The sequence below is a fragment of the Carcharodon carcharias genome, chromosome 32 (genome assembly GCF_017639515.1).
Source record: "Carcharodon carcharias isolate sCarCar2 chromosome 32, sCarCar2.pri, whole genome shotgun sequence".
NCBI lineage: Eukaryota > Metazoa > Chordata > Chondrichthyes > Lamniformes > Lamnidae > Carcharodon > Carcharodon carcharias.
The window spans coordinates 9,113,532-9,136,692 of NC_054498.1; the positions used below are offsets into that span (position 1 = coordinate 9,113,532).

The window sequence follows — 23,161 nt, forward strand, 5'->3', positions numbered from 1 at the left end:
ATGTTTTTCAATTCTAAAGAGCTACTGTTCAAGCCTTCAAATTACTGAAGTATAGAGACATTCTTCAAATCATACTCAAGCTAATTGTCTGTCCTTTCAGGATTGGATTCTAAGACAGCTGAACTCAATTTCCAGGTCAGTCCACTTGTAGAATTCATGTATCTTCCTATTGAGTAAAATATTCATGTTGGATAAAAAAGTTTGTATTCTATGAAACATTTTTACTCAGTCTGAAGAGTTAAAGAACAACTGCAATTGAGTTAAAGACCTTTATTTGAGCACAAATGCTTTAAAAAGGACATTTGCATGGATTTTTTTTTAAACAATGAAAAGCTAACACTATACATTCCATTGGAAAGCTTGTTCAAGCGAATGACCATCCCACTTACATGTGTGAAATCAAAAAAAATTACATCAGCTCATTTTGATATGATTTCAAAATAAAATACTCAAATTATAAAGGTAAGTCCTGTAAACCAAGAGTTCTGAAGCTAAAGGGTGACAATCCCTAAATTGACACTCATTGTCTAGTTTTGTACTAAGCTCATGTACCCATATTCTGCTGGTAGTACAGTACTTGTTATATGCCAAACTAACCTGTAGGGAAGAGAGATCTTTATGAATAATTCAAACAGGAATTTTGCAGCTACAGCTTCTTGTGTTTTAACACTTCAGTGGAAATTACGCTGAATAGCACAAAATTGATTTCACTCTTCAAGTTCATGTGTCTGAAAGACCAATTTTTAATGAGCGAGGTCTGAGGAAAAAGTCATAATCGTGGGAACACTAGTTGAGGAAAGCTGGAAAGGATCTGCAGCAACAGTTCTGGAGAGCACTGAACTTCCAACAAGATAGCAAGAGGCCAAATCCCAGTCTCAGCTATCATTCACATGGTTTCCTATGGTTTATCCGCTTATCCGGGAGAAGGGCAAGGAAAAGGGAGACATCTTCAACCGAGGCGATATTTAACGTGCCCTTGGGAAACGGTCTACCCGAGAAGGGATAAAGTTGTTTTTTGGGAAAGGGCAAAGTGGCGAGAAAAAAGTTCCCAAAATAAATAAATAGATACCATCTAGTTTTTGCAAGTATGAACTAAAAATAGTTCTACTATCAGAATCCCAAATGGAGGCTGTGGAGCAAGCAGATTCTTTGGTCATACTGTTGCAAGCAGTTTCACAAGAATAGGGTAAAACAGGAAAACCAATCCAACCCAAAGCCTGGGACAGTTTTTGGAATGGATATCCCAGTTACAAGAAACACATATACAAAGGATTATTGGGAGATCCCAATGACTAAGGGAACCATTTAAAATAGGAGCTAAAAAAAAAAATTGCTTTTCCCCAAATGAATTAAGGCCAATTAGTTAACTGGGTCGTCGACCTGAAATATTAACTTGTGTTTTTCGCTCTTCACAGATGCTGCCTGACTTGTTGGGTGCTTCCAGCATTTTTGTTTATCTTTCAGATTCTGCAGTATTTTGCTTCTGTATTAACCAGCCACATGATTCAGAGTGAATGTCAAATCTGACCAATCAGATCCTTAAGAAACTTGTAGAAAATACTCGCTCCTCTCCTACCCCCACCAAATACTTCAGATATAATTTTAAAAGGTGGCAGTGGGTAGAGATGGTTCTTACAAAGAGCATTAGTGTTCCAGAGCAGACATTGAGCAATTGTTTTGATGAAGGAATATTAATATTGCCAAAAAGCACAGCTTTAAATATCCACAAAGAAAGCAACGCAAAATAAAAAATCTGCAGATGCAGGCAAATCAAACAAAAGAAGAAAACACTGGAAACACTCAGGTCAGTCAGCATCTGTGAACATACAGATCAGCTAAAATTTGAAACGTGGACACTTGGTCAGAGCTGGAAGAAATTACACGAACAGCATTTTAAAAAAGGAACATAATAAATGAAAGGAAGTAAGGAGGGAAAAATTGTATGTTTGTGTTGTCACCTCCTATTATATCTAAAACATTAATAACGGTTCTCTCCATAGATGCTGCCTGAGCAACTGAATGTTACGAGAAAATTCTCCCTTTAAATACCCAATTGTTTTTAAATAGCCCAAACATTTGAGAATTTATCATCAAGAAAATAATTGACAGGAGACAAACTCAAGCTATGAACTTAAAGCTTTTCCCTGTGAATTTGCAATATTGTCATGATGCTGCCAGGTTTCTGTGATGCAACTTTTACCCAAATGTGATTTTATTTAAATAAAGAAAGAACCACTAAGTCTGTTTACCATACCAAAAACTAACTGGACCCAGCATAACCGTACACATTTAACTAGACTGATGTAATGCTACAGAATAACAGATGACCAGCTCTGGCATACAACGTCATAGTGTTGAACAATACTTAAGGTGCCATTAAAATTTGCTGTGCTTAATATATTATTGAAGACGCTCATTAAAAGTATGAAGACTTCAAAAAAGTTAACCTGATATTTTAGTCTCTTCTATAAATGTACCTCCCCAATAGTCCAATAAACTGACCAATGATTCTTCATAAACAAGAAAATATGAAACACAGCCTGTTGAGCAGTTGCTTTTCTAGAGTAGAAAATGCAGTGATATTATCAAACCATCTGTTTGAAACCCTTTGATTAAAGCCAAATATATTCTTCCCCTTCTTATTGGTAGACACACAAAAATACACATTTTGTCCAATGAAAGTGCATCTTTATAAAGAATGTACAAAGAGGAAAAAATTTGAAAACAGTAATTTCCAGTATTTAGTTTCCTTGGAAGCTGTTTTGTGCAGCAGCTGTTGCAGCAGTAGCTGCAGCATTACGCACTGTGGTGTTGGAGAAGACCCCATGGGAAAATTCTTCCTGTGCTCTCTGAAAACTGGCTCCTGTGCTGCGGAATATTGAATGTACCTAGAAGGTAAGAAACAAAAACAGAATCTCAAAAGACTTAATTCTGATTTCACAGTGAAAAAGGAGGCCATACGGCCCAGCGAGTCTGCACTGGCTCTCTCAAAGAGCATTCCCCCTAGTCCCACTCCCCTGCCTTATCACCGTAACCTTGCATTCTCTCTTTTCAGGTAGCAATCAAATACCTTTTGGATCGAACCTGCCTCCATCGCCCTTTCAGGAAGTTCGTTCCAGACTCCAACTACCCTCCGGGTGAAAGAAAATTTCCTCATCACATTTACTCCTTTTGCCACTCATTTTGAATCTGTGCCCTCTTTGGTTCTTGATGTTCTCTTGAGCGGGAAGAGTTTCTCACTACTTACCCTGTCTGTACCCCTCAGGATCTTGAATACCTCTATCAAGTCTCCTCTCAGCCTTCTTTCCTCCAAGGAAAACAGCCCCAACATCTCCAATCTCACCCCGTAGAAAGTGTTGTTTCTCACATCCACCGCTGGCCCCCTCCCCGACCCCCATTCGCATATTTTGCCCAAAACCTTCAATCTGTGTCCCTGGCCTAATCGGCAGAGACTGATTGGAATGATTAGATTAATAACTCCAATTGTTGTTGTATCATGTGACATCTGAAAGCAAACTAGACAGACAGTGGCCTTTTATTGACGACCGGCTCTTCTTTCACTCGCGAAGCCTCCACTGAAAGCTGAAGTGATGCCCTTCCCCCGCCAACTCAAACAAACGATGCCAATGTTGCTCACCGGATGTACTGACGGCACCATCTGGCCATGTCCTTGTCCTGGGCATCAGGGGTTGCCATGGTAACGTGCCAAATACAGCCCCGAGCAGGGAACGAGTCATCAGTTTATCACCGGGGTAAACAACGGCTCACCACAAAGGGCTGCCTTCACAGGGGAGACTGTGGTGTTGTGATAATCCAGAGGCCCCAGTCTAATGCCCTGGGGACACGGGCTCAAATCCCACCACGGCGGCTGGTGGAATTTAAACTCCATTAATAAAGTCTGGAATTGAAAGCTAGTCTCAGTAATGGTGGCTGTGAAACTTTCATTGATTGTTGTAAAAACCCATCTGGTTCACTAATACCCCTTTAGGGAAGAAAATCTGCTGTCCTCATCCGGATCTGGCCTCCATGTGACCCACAGCAATGTGGTTGACTCTTAACTGCCCTCTGAAATGGCTGAGCAAGTCACTCAGTTCTGGGGTAATTAGGGATGGGGAACAAAGGTCGGACTTGCCTTATCCAAACTTACATCAGTGCATTTCTTATCTTCACCATTTTCATCAGCAACTTGCATTTATATAGCACCTTCTAGTGTAGAGAAACATCTGAAGGTGCTTCAGAGGCACAAGGTAAGAATGGATGCAGAGTCAAAAAATAAAACAATTGCAAGCCGGTTAGTGACCAAAAACGTGGTCAAGAGATGGGTTTTTAAGGAGGGGCTCAACGGTAGAGGTTTAGGGAGAGAATTCCTATCCAGTGGAGGCACAGCTTCAATCGTGGCAGGGTGCACAAAGCTTCATCAGAGGAATAGGAAATGTAGGAATAAGAGGAGGCTATATTCGCTCCTTGAGTCTGTTCTCCCATCCAATAAGATCACTAGATGCCTGGTATCTTAACTCCACATCACTTAATACCATGACTAACAACAACCTAGCAATCTCAGAATTAAAAATAATTGAGTTGGCATCTACTGCTTCTCGTGGGAGAGAGTTCCACACTCCTACTCTTCCTTTCCCAATTTCTCTCCTGAATGGCTTGGCTCCAACTTTAACATTATGTCCCTTTGTGCTGGACTCTTCCGCCAATGGAGCAAGTTTCCATCTTCCCTACAAATTTCCTTCAGGATCCTAAAAATCTCAATCAGATCAACGCTTAGCCTTCTATATTCCAGGGAATACAAGCCTCGTAATTTAACCCTTGGCAATCCTGGTAACATTCTGGTGAATCTGCGTTGCACTCCATCCAAGATCAATAAATCTTTTCTAAGCTGTGATGCTCAGAAGTGTACACAGTGCTCCTGCTGTAGCAAAACTTCCTCCCCTTTATAATCTAGTCCATCAGATGTAAAAACTAACATTTGACTAGCCTTTGATTATTTTTTGTACCTGATCACTACATTTTGGTGATCTATGTACATACATGGACTCAAATATCTTTGTATCTTCACTGGATGAGGTAGAGGTCAGAAAAATAGTGAGGGGCAAGGACTTAAACACCAGGATAAAAACATTTAAATTTGAGGCACTGGGGGAATCAGGAGCCAATATAGGTCAGCAAGAGCTAGAGTGACGGGCGAGTGAGATAGCATACAAGCAGCACGTTTTTGGATAAGCTGAAGTCTATGGGAGAGTGAAGGGTGGATGGCCAGCACAGCAGTGGAAGAGTCAAATCTGGAGACAGCAAAGGCTTGGATGAAAGTTTCAGTAGATGATGAGCTGAGGTCAGGATGGGGGCAGACAATGTTACAGAGATAGAATTAGATATTCTTACCCTTTGTACCAGCAACAAAGATAAGACAGCACACACTGTGAAGAATACTGCTACCACCATCATGACCACTGCCACAGCGAGGTTTGGTTTTGTCCAACTAAGAGCTGCAATCCAACCACTGAAAAGAGAAATACAAACAGGTTAAGTTAGTTGCTTGGTGTTAGTACTATTTTACAGAATCCTAGGACCATTGTTAAGACCAAAGGCAAACCACTCCGGTAGGATGAACAGCTAAATAAACTGCAAAATCATGCTGCTTCATAAACATAAGAACTTGAGGTCTTGGGAGAAATTATTGCAGTTCTACATAATTTACAGAAAGCATATCAAGTCGCTTTTGCCAACTGTGTAGGTCAAAGAGAGGATGAAGGAGATTCATGGCTACCAGATGTTATGAATTTGGGTTTCCCAGAGATATCTTGAGTTCAGTGTGTCAGCTGCTCCCTTAAGTGATCTGGTCACTGTTTTTTATACGAGTTGCCTCTCCCTGCCCTGTAGGTCCAAGAGCGACAGTCACTCCCAGGAGAGCAATGAAACTCATGTCCTCTGTGCCTTACACACAGGTACTCCATCAATCTCCAAGCATGGACTGAGCTAACATTAGGCGTGATGTTGTTCTGTGCAATTTGTAAATTGCTTTATTCCATAACAGACAAAACAAACAGAACACAAGGTACAGAATTTGATACAAATTTGTATAACTTCAGTCCGTATCATTAAAATAATAAAGAATACATGTATGCTAACCCACCCTAGGGCCCTTTAACATGTAGGCACCAGTTCGCCCTGGCCAGAGCAGAGAATCTCCTCTTGTAGACTGGTGCTGCCTGTCTTATTGGCTTTGGGGCTGATTTTAAGACGACTTTCTTCCAGAAAATTTAGCAACACTTGGGCACCAGCAATGCCTGGCCATTTAGGAGACATGAATTACCCATTGTTGGATCTCTAAAAGAAACCAGTTCTCATCTTGCATTTTAAAACTAAATCCCCTGGTTGATGAGAATTTTGGTTCAGCAGATTTTATAAATGTGAAGAATGAGTGGTGGAACATTTTTTTCCCTCAGGTATAGCTAGATGCAGATTACAATTTCTTTCCTCACAGTTCTATTCTCCACGTAGAAGGATCCATAACCTAAAACCCAAATGCATCAGTAAACCAGGGTGGGGAAGCTTTGCATTTGCCACACCAGGTTCCTTCGTGGCCTCCGAATGAGATTGCCAATTTGTTTGTAGTTTAAAACTCTGACCCATGTTTAAAGGGAACTGAGCCAAGACTGCTCAAACTTACTTCTTGTAGGATCCAAACACAGAGCTCAGCTCAGTTGCATTTGCTTCCCCTTAAAGGGCAGTGTTCTTACACACTTGATATAAACTTAAGGCTTTAAAATTATTGATATAGTTGTGTTAGTGGAGCATGTGAAACATTAACCTTATGGCCAGCTCACCCGCCATTGAAAAAAATAGTTTAATGGCAGCAAGTTTTATCTGGTCTGGAATTTTAAGTTACTGAGGACATGAAACACAATACAAATCATCAGACCAGTTATGGAAAGTACCCCAGGTTGAATAAATCTCAACTGCAGCAGAAAATAAACTTGAGATAGTTTCCTTTCTACTTTCAAAAAAAAAAAATTTTTTCTTGCCCATCCCTAATTGCCCTTGAGAAAGTGGTGGAGAGCCACCGCTATGAACCGAAGTTCACGTGCTGTAGGTACACCCACTGTGTTGTTAGGGAGGGAAACTGGCACACAAAAATAGTATAGCATGACCTCACGGTACCAACCTTGCCTACCAAAATGCTGGATTTGCCAAAGGCCTGCTTATATTTGTTAGTGATGTTTGTTCCCCCTCTCATTCAATTGGGTTTGACTATGTGAACTTTGGAGATCTGCTCATTACTGCTGAACCCTCTTGGCAGACCATTCTTCCTGCATGGCAAACATCACAGAAGACGCAGAGCACTGCCTCAGGCTGCAGAGTCACCAGGCTGAAAGGTCATCAGTAAATCACCAGTTCATATTCTGCAACTTCAGACCTAGATCAAATATTCACTCTATTACAGTAGTCTTGGTCCCAGTTGTTTTGGTAAGGCAAGGCTCTAAGATAGTATATTGCACCACCACTGTTAGAACAAACAATACTTTAGACAAGAGTGAAGTTACATTAACATCTGGTCGGGCCTTTTAAATCATTGAAATAATTAAACAGAAAAAGGCCCTCTGGCTTACTAAGGATTTTAAGCAATCATCTTTAGAAATATCTAAATTTGCAAGCTAATTTTGGTCCAATCCACTTCTTACCTCTATTGTGAAGTTCCCAGGAACATTTTTTTTTAAAAAGTCTCTATATAATTGTTATAAAACTCTAAACCAACAAGTCTATCATAGATTATATGAATATGCGACATATTTTATAAGGCATTGAACGAATAAATGAAAATACCATAATCTCCTCCCCAAAGGGGAAAAAAAGGGACTTATCTGGGACAGGTACAGCTGAACTAACCTGTACTCTCACATTAGATTCCTGCTGGTAGGGTATTTAGACATGACTAGATCAGAATTCTGTACAGCCAAGAATCAACTTTTAAATGAATTCAATTTATATTAGAGTTGGCCCTTGCTTCAGTAATTAGTTTCAGTACAATTAATTTGGTCTTGTAGCAGTTTCAGTTTACAGTGCAAAGTTGGAATCAAGAGAGGGGGAGAATAATGCAAAACCATAAATATTCCGCATAGACTATCCCTCAGTCCAAAATTAGTTAATTGGAATTACTGGATAACAAATTCTTCTTTAGCTGCTTTTGAACATGACCATGTTATTTCCCTTAGTCAAATCCAATTCAAATCATTGGATAATTCAAGCTTGTGCTTGGTAAAAATAAAAAAAAAGTTTAGATATCAGGACTAGACTGTATTTTGAGCAGTATTTTGTTGATTAACTAAAAAAAGACAATACTAGGAAAGGTTTGTATTGTCAGAGATGCATATAATTCATTTGTAGCACCTTTATCTTGTGCCAGTATAGAAGAATATTTGTTCTGGGGCTGCAAAGAACCTGATCAACTAGCAGTACAGCAACCATAAGAAATGTGCTTCGGGTGGACAACAGTCACTGAAGGATCAGCCAAGGCAAGCTTGTTTTTTGGGATGTCTGAGCCTAAATGACTTTTAGAGCAGAGCACACAGATTAAGAAAATGGAGAGATTTTTTAAAAAAAGCACACACACAGCAAGCATTATGAGTAGAAGAGAATGGTCAGTATAAGAAATACGTGCCTCTCCAGTGGCTAGAATAGTCAGCAGGGAACGTGTCTTATCAACTGCCTATACACACTACTGGAATCTGTTGAAGAAAGGGTATAGAGATATATGCAGAAAGCCACAGATAGCACACACGAAAGACACTAAACTCACACTGAAGAATTATGTTTCTTTCACTTATCACAGAATGGAATCCTTACCTGACACCCCAGTTGGGAATGCCGACTGCCTGAATGATATAGAGAACAATTTGACAGAAGAACACAAAGAAGAAGAAAAAGAAGTTGAATGAACTGTCGGACCTGAAAAACAAGTTTGGAAAAAAAAAAATTAGTTCTTATAAAAACACTCTCATTACACGTTTAACCGCTCCCACAGTTCATTCCAGCATCAGTACCTCAACACTGATTTTTTTTTTGTTATAAGGCAACCACCTATGAAATCAATCTCTGTCCCTTTAGTGTTTGAATTCCATAAATTTTTGTTTTGTAGTTTCATCTCATCAGGGCTCCTGAAGGAGCTCAGATTTATATTTAGTCTGGCCTTTGACTCTCAAATTTTAAGTCATTTTTATGCCCGAATCTCAAACAAGGTTTTCCTTCTCCATTTTTATTCTTGTCTTTTCAGCCTATTGTTTTGAAACTTATGTCATAATTGTTTCATCTCTGAAAGCAGTCAAGAAAATGTGGAGAAGCAAAAGAGATGCAAAATAAATTTACAAAGGATAATATCAGAACAGAGTTTATAACTGTAAAGATTAAACATGCTGGGGCTCTTCTCTAGAAGAGGAGGATAAGGGGTGACCTCATAGTGGTCTTTAAAATTCGAAAGGGATTTGTTTGGGCAGACATTAAGAAGATGCTTTCACTTACATGAAAATCCAAAACTAGAGGACTATAAATATATAGTCACAAATAAATCCAATAAGGAATTCAGCAGAAACTTCTTTACCTAAAGAGTAGTTAGAACGTGGAACATGCTACCATATGGGGTAGCCAAGGCAAATGGAATAGATGTACATAAGGGGAAACGAGATGAAGTATATGAGGGAGAAAGGAAGAGAGAAGAGCATATTGATGGTGTTAGGTAAAGCAGGGTGGGATGATGCTTGTAAACATTGACTTTGAGCAGCTGGGCCAAACGCATTTTTGATCTGTAAATTTTATGTAATGTAATAAATTGGGCTGTTATTTACCCATTTGAATTTCTAGAAGCTGCTTCAAATGTTGTGCATTACTGACAAGCGCTGATTTAGTCCTAGAAAATTGAGATAATTTTCTTTTCAGTGCCCTATCATTCTGCAAGGGCAGACAAGTAAGACCCCACAAAGCCTGCAATAGCTCAATTGTTGAAATGGCGATGAGATGAAGAACTTCCCCAACTCAACCGTTCCTCAGATTTTCCCACTTTGTCCTGTAGATAGAGTCAGCAAGAGGATGTAAGGCGGAAAATAATGTAGTTTTCCAAGCCATCACTACCCAGTTCCTCTGATAAAACCACTATTATACCTATATGTCTTTCATGTTAAAAATGATGCCTGTGCACACATACTTTAAGTTAGAAATTCCTATGACCACATTTAAAATGGAAACTACCCAAATAAACTTGTCACACTGTAATTATATTCTTTACCAGTGGAAGCACTGCAACAGCAAAGAGACAGCAGGATGTAATTACAATACAGGCACAGTGTCCCAAATCTGACTATCTGAAAACTGGACATTTCATAAAGCTGCTGTGCATCGATTTTAATTTTTATTAAATGAGTAAAACAGCTTAACGGGACAATTCGACTAGGTGCTGCATTGGCATGGTGGTGAGCCAGACTAGTTATTGGCTTTGCACGGTCTTCTCCCGCACCCAGTGGTCTGAGCGACTCTTGACCCCACCTGACCTGCATAAAAAGAAACTTAACTCACTTAATTTCTTGCATCTCCTATTATTTGAATTAAGGCTCTGATTTTTTTCTCTGAAAACCGCAAAATCTGAAATTTGTCACTGACTCCGTCCTGAGGTGGCACTTTTGAAGCACTGTACCTGTAAGATCAATTTACATAAGTAGCTTCTATAATAAACATGGACATCAGACTTTAGCCCTTAGTTTATATTTGGCTCCAATTGTCCTTTACATTAAAATGGGTCATCAATTACACCTGCATGCACAGATCTAATAATGTCCCATACTCTAATTCTGCTTCACCTAAAGACTACATTTGTACACAGACATAGCAGATGCATTATTTTATGCCCCGCAACATATGTTTCAAGGGTCACCGAACTAGTGACCAAACAAATCAAAATAGTTTTGTTAGAATATTGTACAAATGTTGAGATATTTTTGGTTTATTTGCCATCAGAAGCATGTCATAAAGGCCAGTTTCAAAAGTTCTCTTGACAGGGATCTGAAGCTATCGCATTATTAGCTGGAAATGCAAAGCGAAATGAAAATACTGATCACGACTACATTTTACCTGAAAGCCTTGTAAACTGGCCTATACCAACAGAGGAAGGCACAAGGAGTGAAAAGTAAAAACCACAAGATCGCCAAGCCAAAGTCTACTCCATGTTTTGAATCAACAATAAACTCAGCCAGGCAAGCAAGCAGGTTCAAGAATAATGTGACTGCATGAACTGTTGGAAGAAAAAGAAACATGATTTCAATGACTTACATGAGCACATTTACTGAGATGATCACTCAAAAAGTAACTTCGGAATCATAGGACGGTAAAGAAAACACCTCCAACTGAATTTTTTTACTCCCCAAACAGCTCATTGCAAGGATGCAAACTGTGACTCTCATCATCTGTATAATTCACTCACTTGCTTTTTACCAACTGAGACATCATAAGAACTTCTAGTTATATGTCGCACCTTGATTTAATAGCTTACACGAATAATATGGTTGCCAATATTCTCTGAGTTGCACATTTGCACAGCAATTATGAAGGTACGGTTCAAGATTGAGCGTGTGTGCCACGGAGCAATAAAGTGCCGCACATTGAAATAAACAGGCAATGCACAGCAAAGAAAACTGAAGGATCACTGATTGCAACTTACACATCCACAAGTAGTATAACATTTTTACTGTCCTCTGGAAGCCTGATGGGATCTCTGCTGCGAAGTCCTGGTAGAAGCATGGTTTGATGGGGCAGAACGAAGGAAAAGGGGGCCAATTATTTCTCTTTGCTGTATGAAGGGACAAAGAAACTTTGTTTAAAAAAATATTCAAGTTTGTTAAAAGGAGAAATGTATTCCAAAATACCAGAGAATTCTGAATGTTCTAAAGAGCAAGGTTAGTAAATTCAAAGCTGATCAGCTGAAAGCTATGAATTATGATTCTTAACGCAGCTTATGAACAGATGCACTGGACAGAACTCAATTGAACATGGCATTTTGCTCTAGTATCTCTGCATTTACTGATTCAGGACAACTGCTTTCATTACATTTAACTTCATGCAACAATTCTTCTTTAAGAGCTCCAGGTGTAGTGTTAATAGACTTGAAACACAGTAGAAGGATTGCAACTATTAAACACTTCTGGAAATGACCATTGTTTGAGGAGTTAAATTTGGTTCTGGTCTTTTCTTAATGGTTAATAGCTCTTGCTGCAATTTGCGTTTATTCAAACGATCTTTTCCCAAAATTCCATAATGCTGTGCACACAACGCTTCAATTTATTGCATTTCTCAAATAAGCCTTAATGCTTAGAAACAACTTTCACTTACATAGCAGTTTTAACATAACAAAAATGCCCCAAATCCTTTCCCACTAAGGGTTGTACTAGAGCATCAATAGTGAAGAAATTAGAGAGAGTAGATACTCAAAGAAATAGGTTTTAAGCAAGTTTTTGAAGGTGGTGAAAGCTGTAAACAAGGATATGGTGAAATAATTCCACTATATAGGGTAAGTTGGATGAAGGCTCTGGTATAATTGAAGCAGGAAAGAAAATGGACAGTAAATGGGACTCTGAAAGGCAGAAGATTTGAGCAGGAGCATATGGTTAGAGAAGTTACACAGGGAGAGAACAAGGCCAAGGAGAAATATGTAGATAAAGATGAGAATTTTTAAGTCAATATATACTGAGGAACAGGGAGTTAAGAGATCGGTATGGACAGGAGCGATAGGCAGGGATGACTTATAAACCGGTTAGCAAATCCTTACAAGCGTAACTTTCATTCTTCAGTTCTTGCTCTTTGCGGTCTAGTTCTGCAGCTTTTCTTTCTAGCTCTTCCTGCTGTCGAAGCAGTGCCAGCTGTGCAGCTGTAGCACTGGCCTGAATAGTATAAAAACAACATGTAAGCGTGGTGAAAAACCAATAGCTTTGTAGAAAAATTGCTCATTACTGATTTTCTGATTTCCCAAAACCTGCTCACTTTGTGAGTAAAGTAAAACTAGCAGAGTGTCAGGGGCACCATGTTCAGCTAGCTACCAGTTACATAATCCTAATACAGGACCGGTTCTGCTAATTTTTGTTTCCTCTCTTCTGATCTTGAATCTTTACTGCTTAGCAATGCTCTATCAAACAAGGTTAGAAGAGGACTGGAAGTTGTGCACTGCTTTTTCAACTTTGGCACTCAAGTCCAAATCTAAAGATTAGCTCATTTGCTGCTGACCAAAAGTTTCCTACATGAAATGAGACCAATGTAACCCGGTTCTTGGTGGATACAAACGCACAGCAAAAATAGTCAATGATGACGTGTGGAAAATAAGGAATCGTATTGGTGCAGTGGGAAGCACTCTTATGAGACTGGAATTGGGCTGCATCATTAAGTTCAAGTAAGGGGTGTTTTACTTGGCATCCCACAATGTGAGAACTAAATTGGGAATGCTGCCACTTTTACTGCAGAATCATAGCCAAAACAGAAAAATGAGTCATTTTCAGACATTTGAAGTTTTAATTTTTTTGTGAAATGTCTATTATTGAAACAAAGTACACCATTCTCCAGCTGTGCAGTCAAACTGATGTGATATTGATGGAAAAATGAAATAACCAATTTTCCAATTCAAGAATGAGGCACTATGTACAAGAAGGGGTTGGCAGGTGTGGAGACCATGTGACAAGCCCCATAAAAGGGGCAGTATCTTAGTGGTTCCCCACTCACAGTTTGAATGACCACTTATTCAGCTGTACATATAGGATCATGAAACTAAGAAAACTGAATGAAGAAGTTGGGTTACATTCTCAGACTGGGATTTGAACTGTGAATGTGTGTGTTTGATACCTATCAGGATACCAAGATAACTATTTTGTTCAAACTAGATTGATAGAGGACGTACCTTTCAGATAACTGAGGAAAGAAAAATACTAAATTGTGGGAATACACATGGATAACCCAATTTACATTAAATTTATATTTATAGAAATCTGTCTTTTTCAGGAAACAGCTAGTTTTCCTACCTGATCCTATTTTTCTTCTCACCTGGTCTTTAAATTCGAAAGGAATTCCCCCTAACAACCTGCAGGTCTCTGAGTACTTGTCATTGTTAATTGGAGTAGACAATGGACTGGATAAGGTAGTCAGAAACTTCCTGGCCTGCTGAAACAGTAGTATCTGCAACACAAGCTAGACAGTCTAACTTCATGATCTTCAATAGCTGAAAGGGCCTATCTCAAAAGTTCTCACTCCTAACTGAAGTGTGCAGTCATTGACACAAGCCACACATAGTGAGGCCTGCACACTGTAAATACCCCAAATTGCCAAAAAAAAAAATCACATGATCAGAATGAATTCCTCAAAACGAAAAATCATAAGGACCCTACTATTCCATCCCTCTAAGTTTTGGAAAGTAGCCAAATTTTATTTTTAAAAAAACATCCTCAAAATGAAGACACAGCTGAAAGGAAGGATTCTCAAAGTTTAATAGATAAATAAATAGAACAAATCAAATAAATAAATACAATAGATGTCAAAAATATTAAGACACTAGCAGGTTTAAAATTTGTTTAAAGAGCAAAATATACTATCTCAGTAATCTGCCAGCTGGAGGTTTAAAAAGGATTATATCCCTTAAAATCAGTGAAACCTTATATAAATTTGGAGCATAACTGAACTTTTGAGACCGACTCTTGTTTTACCACGATAAATATCTAGCACTGGTATTAACTTAAAAACAACTGTGATTCTTAAAAATATTGTAGAATAACAGCGAAGTTAAATATGACTGAATACTAACTTTTAAGATATAGTAATTTACTGAGTTCACTTCAGCTGTGAAACACTTCAGCATTGAATGCTCAAGTGGTTTATAAATGTCACAAGATATTCCTTGACTGAATTACTGTCTCCTAACTCACTCTTGCTGCTGGCTAATTGCCTGTGACATTAAATTCAGAGAGTGTGATAATGCACCATACTTTGATTGTAGGTTTGGCAGCAGGAAATGGTTACAAGTTAACAAGTGAACATTAATATGAAAGATGCATGAAACTACAGAATAAGGCAAAGTTGGAAGGACCCTGTAAGACATGCTGACTTGAAAAAAGTATTTGTGTTAGAGGAATTTTGAGCAGTGTTATTGATGAATCTTGCTCAACACAAGGTCCAAGGCAGAAATTCCTCAAGCATATGCCTGCTTGGGATTGAATAGCAGCATTCTACAACAGGCATTTCAACGTCAATACACAGTATCTATTAAAAATAGATGTCCTTATCCTCTTCAAGGGCACTAACACCATGCATGGGTTTGGCACTACACTGATATTGCAGCCACTCGTGCATTACATGGAATTTCTACATTTCCTGAATTCTTTGTTGCATATAGTAGACATCACCTAACTCACTGGCCTGAACTTTGCAGTCAGTGGCAAAGCACAGCACTCACTGATCTCAGAAAGATCTAGCAATCTGTGACGTGGCTCCCCCCAGCCACACACTTTCCCGGCCGTTTAAACCTGGCACCGAGACAAGTGAAGAGATCAGTTTACAGCAGCAATGATGTCAGAAAGCAGGTATACACACTGAAGTATTCATACACAGCAAACCAGGAAGTTTAAAGAACTTTCTCTCTCAATTTAAATTTTCAGATGGTGAAGTGATTGGATTGCAATAGAAGCCAAAATAATGAACAAATGCCTGAAATTTTCTTCTTTTTAAGTAGTGGAATTTATTATGGAAATATTTGCCATTCCAGAAAAATAACATTAGCTTTTCAGGGTCAGTGAGGCTGTTCAAAAGTAATTATGAAGTTGGTACACCGTTAAAAACCCAGTTACATCAATAAGGTGCTTTTCAAGGGCTTTTACAGCAAGGCTAACAGTGTAAAAGTGGAAATTCGCATCATTTCAGAACGCTCCTATTGATTACAATCTGGAGTGCAGGTCAGGGGGGAACCTCAACGGCACATCCTCTGGACAAATGTAGAATCACTGACAGCAATTTCTGGATTTCCACATTATTCTGCATATGTGTAGCCTCCAGAAGTTCAGTAATAACAGAATGCTGACAGTTTCACCGCTATTACTATTTGCTGCACCAAGTAATAATACAGCGAAGTGCCCTCAATCTATGAGAAAGTATTTGTGTTTCAGTCATCAATTTCATTAGAATCCAAAACGTACTGAGATTTTGTTTATCAGCTAAGCAAATTGGGAGTTAAGATTATTGTGTTAAGGTGGTACTAAAACAATCCCAAATGAGAAAAAGAGGGCCTATAAAACTGTCCCAAATCCACTCAAAAATTTTCTTTATGGAAATTCATAACAAAAACATGGAATAATGAATGCAAAGTGGATCCAGTCCAAGTAATTGCATATGCAGGACAGTGGTGTAACATAATGTTGCTGCAATATGCCCCATCATGGAGTGGTCAGTTAGCTTGAAGGACCTTTTTCCAGCAAAAAGAATATTATTTTTCTACTCTGAGGAAGTGCCTAACTTCCTACTTATAGCTAGACATGGTCAAAGGCATGAAAACAACTGGCCTACCCATCCACAGAGAAATTGCAATGGTGGGCCCAAGATTAAACTTTTTATGGCTCTTAAAATTCTATACAAAGTATAAAATATTGACTTGATCAATAATTAGTGTAGTTGATATAATCTGTAAGCTAAGAAAATAAGGTGAGGAAAGAAGGTGAAGAAAAACTTTCAATAGGCTTATAAAATTAAAGTCACATTTTAGATGTTTTTATTCTCACTACACAAGACAATTGAAAGAACAAAATTGTATTCATATAGATCATCACATCCTCAGGATATCTCAGAGCATTACAATAACTGAGGTACAGTCACGTAAGAAAACAGTACAACCAATTTGCTCCCAGGAATGTTCCAAAAATGAGATAACCAACACCACCAAAACCATGTTAAGAGGGAATGTTGGTCAGGATTCAACTCCCAGTTCTTCTTTAAACAGTGCATGGGATCTTTCATATCCACATGGACAGACAAAAGTTTGACATCCCTATCTGAAAGATGACTCTGATGACAATGCAGCATTCCCTCCATGTTGCATTGAACTGTCAGTCTTGGATTTTGTTCTCATCTGTAGTGTGAACTGAACCCACAACCTTCCGACCTACAGATGGGAGCACCACCAACTGAATTAAGTTGGTCTCTACAAGTTTTTGCATTTACTGTAATACTCCACACTGCTACCTGCTCAACGGATTTGTATAACGTTGACTTGTCATTCCATACCTGAGGACTGGGTTCTACTGTGGTCTGCAATATTGCTGGCTGAGAAGGAGTAGCCTTCTGTCCAGCTGGCACTTTGGTATCTGAAATAGGAGGCGTCTAAAAAAAAAACCAAAAACCCAGTTAGGAATGAACTAAACTGTTAATTTTAAATTAAGCAGCTACAATTGCTCTCCACACAAGTGTGCCAGGAATCAAACAGACATAACGATCATTCACAAATTTATAAAAAAAATTACATTTGAAAGTAACACTTGCTTTTCTATCATTCCTTATCAAATCTCCACATAATGAGCTACTTTTGAAGTGTAGTTACTGTATATAAACAAATACAGTAGCCAAACTTTAATCAGCAACCTCGTGCAAACAGCTTTTGAGGCAAATAACCAGCTAATGGGTATTTTTGTTGCTGTTAGCTAAGAGAGGAAAGTTGGCTGAAGCAATAGGTAACCACGTTGCTTTCTTTTGGTTACAGCCAAAGCCCAGCTGAACCAATGAAACAGGTAGACAGAGTCTCTATCTAATGTCTCATTCAAGAAATGTGGCTCTGAATTTATTGCTGTACAAATTTACAAACAAAATGTCAATTTAATTGATAATTTCTTTTCTATTCATCTATTCTCAAAGAATAAGTTCATTTTTTCTTAAAGAATGAGCTCAAGTGCTTTTGGTTTTATTACTGAATCCACATTTTTTAGGAATCCACTGGTTAGTTATCTAAAAATAATGGATTTTAATGAGTGATGCCTAATTTGGCTATTCAGGTGTCCTACATAAACCAATGCAATTAAAAAGAACCCATTTCATTGTTGGCTTATCCCAAAGACAAAAGCTTTTAGGCACAACTAGTAATTACTTTATTACATCATTCTATGCAGACAAGGATATGACCATCATAAATAATCACTGTGCACTGAATAACTTGGTTTCAGAACAATTTTCTAACTTTGTTTAATTTAGGTCAGAATTACAGTATCACAGCCTTAACTGAGTTAAGGTATTTGCATTTAGTAATATTCATCTTTCAGAATTACAGCATGCACTCAACAAAGAAGCGCTTTAGGCAATGCACAGCCAGGCAACGCACATAATGGCCTGCACTAAAAAGGTTCACAGATTTCACACCAGAGGGATGACAGAGTGCCTATAACCAGCCTCAGTGCCCTGGGTTAGGAAAGGAAAGCAAACACTCATTCCTGATCCTTATGCAGTGAGCCCTGTTGGAAGTACCTGGATATCAGGCAATTACTGTGTCAGGTTTAGATATGGCTGCATCCCACTGTCACTGTCAAGTCTACATAGGGGAGGTAGCACAAGTCAATGAGTGTTCTTGAACTATATTCCAGTAAAGAATTAACTTGTATCGAGGAGGTGAGAATAAATCAATAAGGAAAAAAGGAACTTATATTACACTCTCAGTTAGTAATTTCTGAATAATGCAGATCTAAAATAACATGTAGGTTCCTCGCTGGTTTGCAGTAGCTATTAAAGAAATTCTGACTATTCTTCACATCTGTAAGTTTTCTAAGCCTATTTCCCCAACCAATTTACAAAATCCAATTTAGCCATTTTAAAAGGTGTGTTTTGTAACATTTCCATTATTGCATTAGACCAAACTATAAGATGGACATTTAAAGTAAAACCGCGGCTAAACTACATCTCAATGGTCCTATTCAAAAATATTTCACAATATACAGCTTCTTACCAACTATATGTACAGAGTTGAAATAAGGTTTTGAAAAGTTAATAACTTATACTCCAAAATCTTGTGTAATCCACTAGAAATACCTTTTAAACAAGTTGTACATTATAAACAATTTTTGAACAAGTACAGCCAGCTGTCAACTGCCTGCTATGCTGTGTTCAATGTCACCCCAGTTACTCAACCTGATAAGGAAACACTAACTTTTCTAAATCTCTTCTGCCTACCCAGCTAAGATCAGAATCTCAATGACATACAGCCGAGAAAAAGACCCTAAGCAGAGAATATACAATCACTTTCTTTTCAAGGTTTCTGCGCACATACACCTTGCACTACACCTGCACTAGAAATAAGGAGCACTGCTTAAAGTTCACTTCTGAGCTGAGTAGGAAGTGCAAAATCACAATGTACAAATTAAACTTACCAGCCTGGAATTCTCAGTGAATGGATTAAAGTCATCAATACCTTGCTGGTTGGCATTAGCCAGTTGAGTTACTGATGGATCCTGAGAAAACAGAAACAACAGTGGCTGAGAGCACAAGTACTTCACAGCATTAAACAAAATAAGATTTATTCTTCCATCTCCCTTGGAGAAAGTACAGAAATGAATCTGGGTTGACGAATTGGTAAATATGTAACTCAACTCAGAGCAGGATAGGTGAGTTTGCTAAATTTTGCTCTGGTCTCATGTGTTGCGATATATTACAGCATGCATTCAACAAAGCTTTCCTCACAACATTTAAGTATTTAGATGAGCACTTGAAACGCAATAGCATACAGGGCTACAGACCAAGTGCTAGAAAATGGGAGTAGAATAGACAGGTGCTTGATGGGCGGCACGGACACGATGGGCTGAAGGGCCTATTTCTGTGCCATATAACTCTATAACTGGAAAAGGAACTCTTTTTGAAGTCATGTAGTCTGATATATTAACTTTCCTCTCATTTGTTTCTCAGTCTATTTCTTTGATTCCTATTTAAAGCATGGTTAGCCTGGAACCCACAGAGGGAGTAGTTATTCAAATAACAGAATGTCATGCTGCATTTTACCGTCAACCACCCCTACCCCTCACCTTCTGAAGTACTAACTCTGATATACTGCTCCTTACTGCTTGGCCTCTTTTGGAACCTCACTCAAGGGGTAATTTTTCATGTAACCCCAGACAGGGTAGAGGGACAACAGCGATTTAGATTTCTTTCCTCATCCACACACAGTCAATTTCTGTCAAGGGTGAAGACAGCAAATTTAGGGGGAAGAAACCTTGCAGATTTCTCCTTCCCTAGCTCAGGGGCAGTATCCCAGCTATCACCATAATGGCCATTAGATTAGTCAATAAGAACATCTTTATCCACTGGCATCACTAAACTCGACTGCCAACAGAAATTGCATTAAAAAGATCACCTTACAGACATATACCACATTGCCCATTCGCCAGAAAGGAATAGTTCATCGAAGTTTATTAAAGTCAAGAATAAAATGTAGAAATTCTTCAGAAGGAAATCACGAGTACGACATTTTGCAAAAGCTCTCTGAGGACAAACAGGGGCATGATGTAATTGCCTTTGAATTGCTAGTAATTGAATGTGGGACCTCTGGCCTGTGCAATTCAATTACATACTGTTTATCAGTTGAGCCATTGGGAAGTGGTGGATTTTTAAAAAACATTTTTCATATAAAAATAAAATTTAGTAAAAATCTACTGATTTTCAATATCTCCAACTTACTGCCTAAGCTTTTGTTCCAATTCAGTACCATAAGTTCTAAAAAATTTGAAGATAGAGCCGGATGTTAAACGTTACACCGTATGAGCAGACCCAGTTATAGTAATACACATCAATCTCAGCTTACAAAGTTAAGTTTGCAATTTTGTAACCAATTCAAGATCAGTTTACAAGTTTTGTTCAAAAATAAGCACGTTAAACTTCTCTCTCCGTTTGTCAGGCTGGATTTCCAGATTTGCAGTAACGTTCCAGTTTCTTGCCCAAATGAAAATTCTTCATGTAGAGTACAGTGAAAGTTAACAGGCTGTTTGGACAAAGACTTAATCTCATTCATAAAGTGTCAGCCTTGGCTCAGGCATAGCACTCTTGGCTTTTAAGTCAGAAGGTCACCCCCCTGTGACTTGAGAATTTATTTCAGGCTGACATTTAAATGTAGCACTGAGGGAATGCAGCACTGTCTGAGGCACCATCTGCCAGTGAGACATTAAACCAGGACCCATTTACCCTCTCGATGAATCATGGCACTGTTCCAAGAACAGAAACGTTCTCCTGGTGTCCTGACAACATTTATCCTTGACCAACATCAAAGATTAGTTGAATGTTTATCTCATTGATGTTTTTGGGAGGTTGCTGTAACTACATTTCATAGGGTCTCCTGGAGGCATAATGCAAAATTTTAATAAATACTTTGTTTCTTTAACCAAAACTGATGCAAATGCAATTTCAACAAGCAGCACTAGATAATTATCGTGAACTAACTTGATGAAACTAACCCAATTTTAGCTCTGATCATTTCCACTCTGATTGAGATTGCCAAACTCCATCACAAAACAAATGTCTTATTCTTCTTCAACATCCAAATCTGGGCTGAACAAAGACCTTCTACTATTCAATTGTGTACCTCAAACACCAGCAGTAATTATACTCTAATTGACAAGCTGTTTGAATCTCACAAAATGCATTAACAGTTGACACATACATCATTGTCACTGTTGGCATTATTAAAAATAAGACTACAGTGCAAAATTGGATTACTGTAAATACTGGGGAGGGAATTCTACTTGCTAACCTGAAATCAAATTAGCTCACTACTTCAGTTAATATTCTAGATATAGTTACTATCTCGATTATTGCACTCAGTTCCTGTAGTTTTAAATTCAACCTACATTTCATCTGGTGAAAAGATGCACAAACTGGCATTCAACTGGAGTTAAGCTGAAAAAGCCTATAACAAAAGTCAAACCATATGATTTTGTAATGCAAATTAAACTATTCCATCATTGCCCCCTACACCCTACCCCCCACTTTCTTGTCTTAGTTATTTTTGGTTGTAGTTGTAAGGTTCTGATTGCTAAAGTCAAATGTGCTGGAAGATTTAACAGATTTACTGCAGTGCAGAGATAAATAAATGCCAAAGTATTCTGGGTTAGTTCTCTCAGCTGTTAATTTAGATCCTTCAATTTCCTCTTCTCCACAACCTCTGACCAGGACTTCAAAACAAAAGCAAACTGACAATGCAAATCAAGAGAAATTAGAAAGTTAATCCCAGAAATATGGATGACAAAGGCCGTTTGCATTATCTTGGATTATCCATCCAGAAAGACCAGTTACCCCAGCAGAGCATCCATCTGTTTTTAAATTTAATTCCTTTCCTTCTTATTCATCTCTATTTTCTGCCTGTGTGTCAATCATCCTTTGTGTGAAGAACTTCCTCAAAATTGACCTAAATCTGCCTTTTACTAGTGTCACATTTTAGTTCATCTTTAATGCCCAGATTGACCTTTTCCCATACCATTCACTGCCGTACGTCACCTCTCAGTTGCTTCTTTTCATGACTAAAAGACCAAATTCCTCCCATCGTTTTCGCCTCAATTCTTCATTACTTGAATTAAATGCCCCATGGGCTTGAATGTCTTCTTTTCACCTTGATTGGAATTGGACACAGCACTCAAAGTATGGTTTGACCACAGCATGTTGCATTCCTATACGCCATTGTTTTCTTCTATAGAGTTCTGCATCCTATTTGCTTTACTGATTGAGCTGTACCTCAGTGGTACAGCCCAGAGTTTAACATTAATTTTTTTGTACTTCTATGATTGCATTAATTATGAAATTTCTTTCAGAATGCTTAAATAGATCAGATTTTTAAAAATAGCTAAGTTTTGCATCCAAAGCAATTTGTCAAACTGAAATTACAACATCTTTGCAATATAGAAAATTCGGACTGTACCTATATTGATTCAATTCAAATTACTGTGATACAATGCCTTCATTTTAAAAATGCAGACAAGTTATATGAATGGCATTCAGCTAACCACCTCAGCACTTTACTCAAGGTCTCCTACATTTGTGACGATGCATGTTCAGCATCTCGTATTAGATGTTACCCAAAAATCTGATTTTCAATGATAATAAAAATGTGCTTGCGACAATTATAACAATCTGAAATCAT

The 23,161-nt window shown here is 38.3% G+C and overlaps 1 protein-coding gene across 1 annotated transcript in view; it reads right to left on the minus strand.

Annotated features, from left to right (window-relative positions):
• Nucleotides 1–255: 255 nt before the first annotated feature.
• LOC121271978 (secretory carrier-associated membrane protein 2-like) overlaps nucleotides 256–23,161 on the minus strand; it is a 31,063-nt gene continuing 8,157 nt past the window's right edge. Inside the window, exons 2-9 of the mRNA XM_041178246.1 lie at nucleotides 19,413–19,493; nucleotides 17,290–17,385; nucleotides 12,812–12,923; nucleotides 11,708–11,836; nucleotides 11,122–11,281; nucleotides 8,851–8,952; nucleotides 5,389–5,506; nucleotides 256–2,888 (exon numbers count right to left, since the gene is read on the minus strand). Coding sequence (XP_041034180.1) covers nucleotides 2,742–2,888; nucleotides 5,389–5,506; nucleotides 8,851–8,952; nucleotides 11,122–11,281; nucleotides 11,708–11,836; nucleotides 12,812–12,923; nucleotides 17,290–17,385; nucleotides 19,413–19,493 — 945 coding nt within the window. The 3' untranslated portion in view covers nucleotides 256–2,741. The remainder of the gene's footprint in view (nucleotides 2,889–5,388; nucleotides 5,507–8,850; nucleotides 8,953–11,121; nucleotides 11,282–11,707; nucleotides 11,837–12,811; nucleotides 12,924–17,289; nucleotides 17,386–19,412; nucleotides 19,494–23,161) is intronic.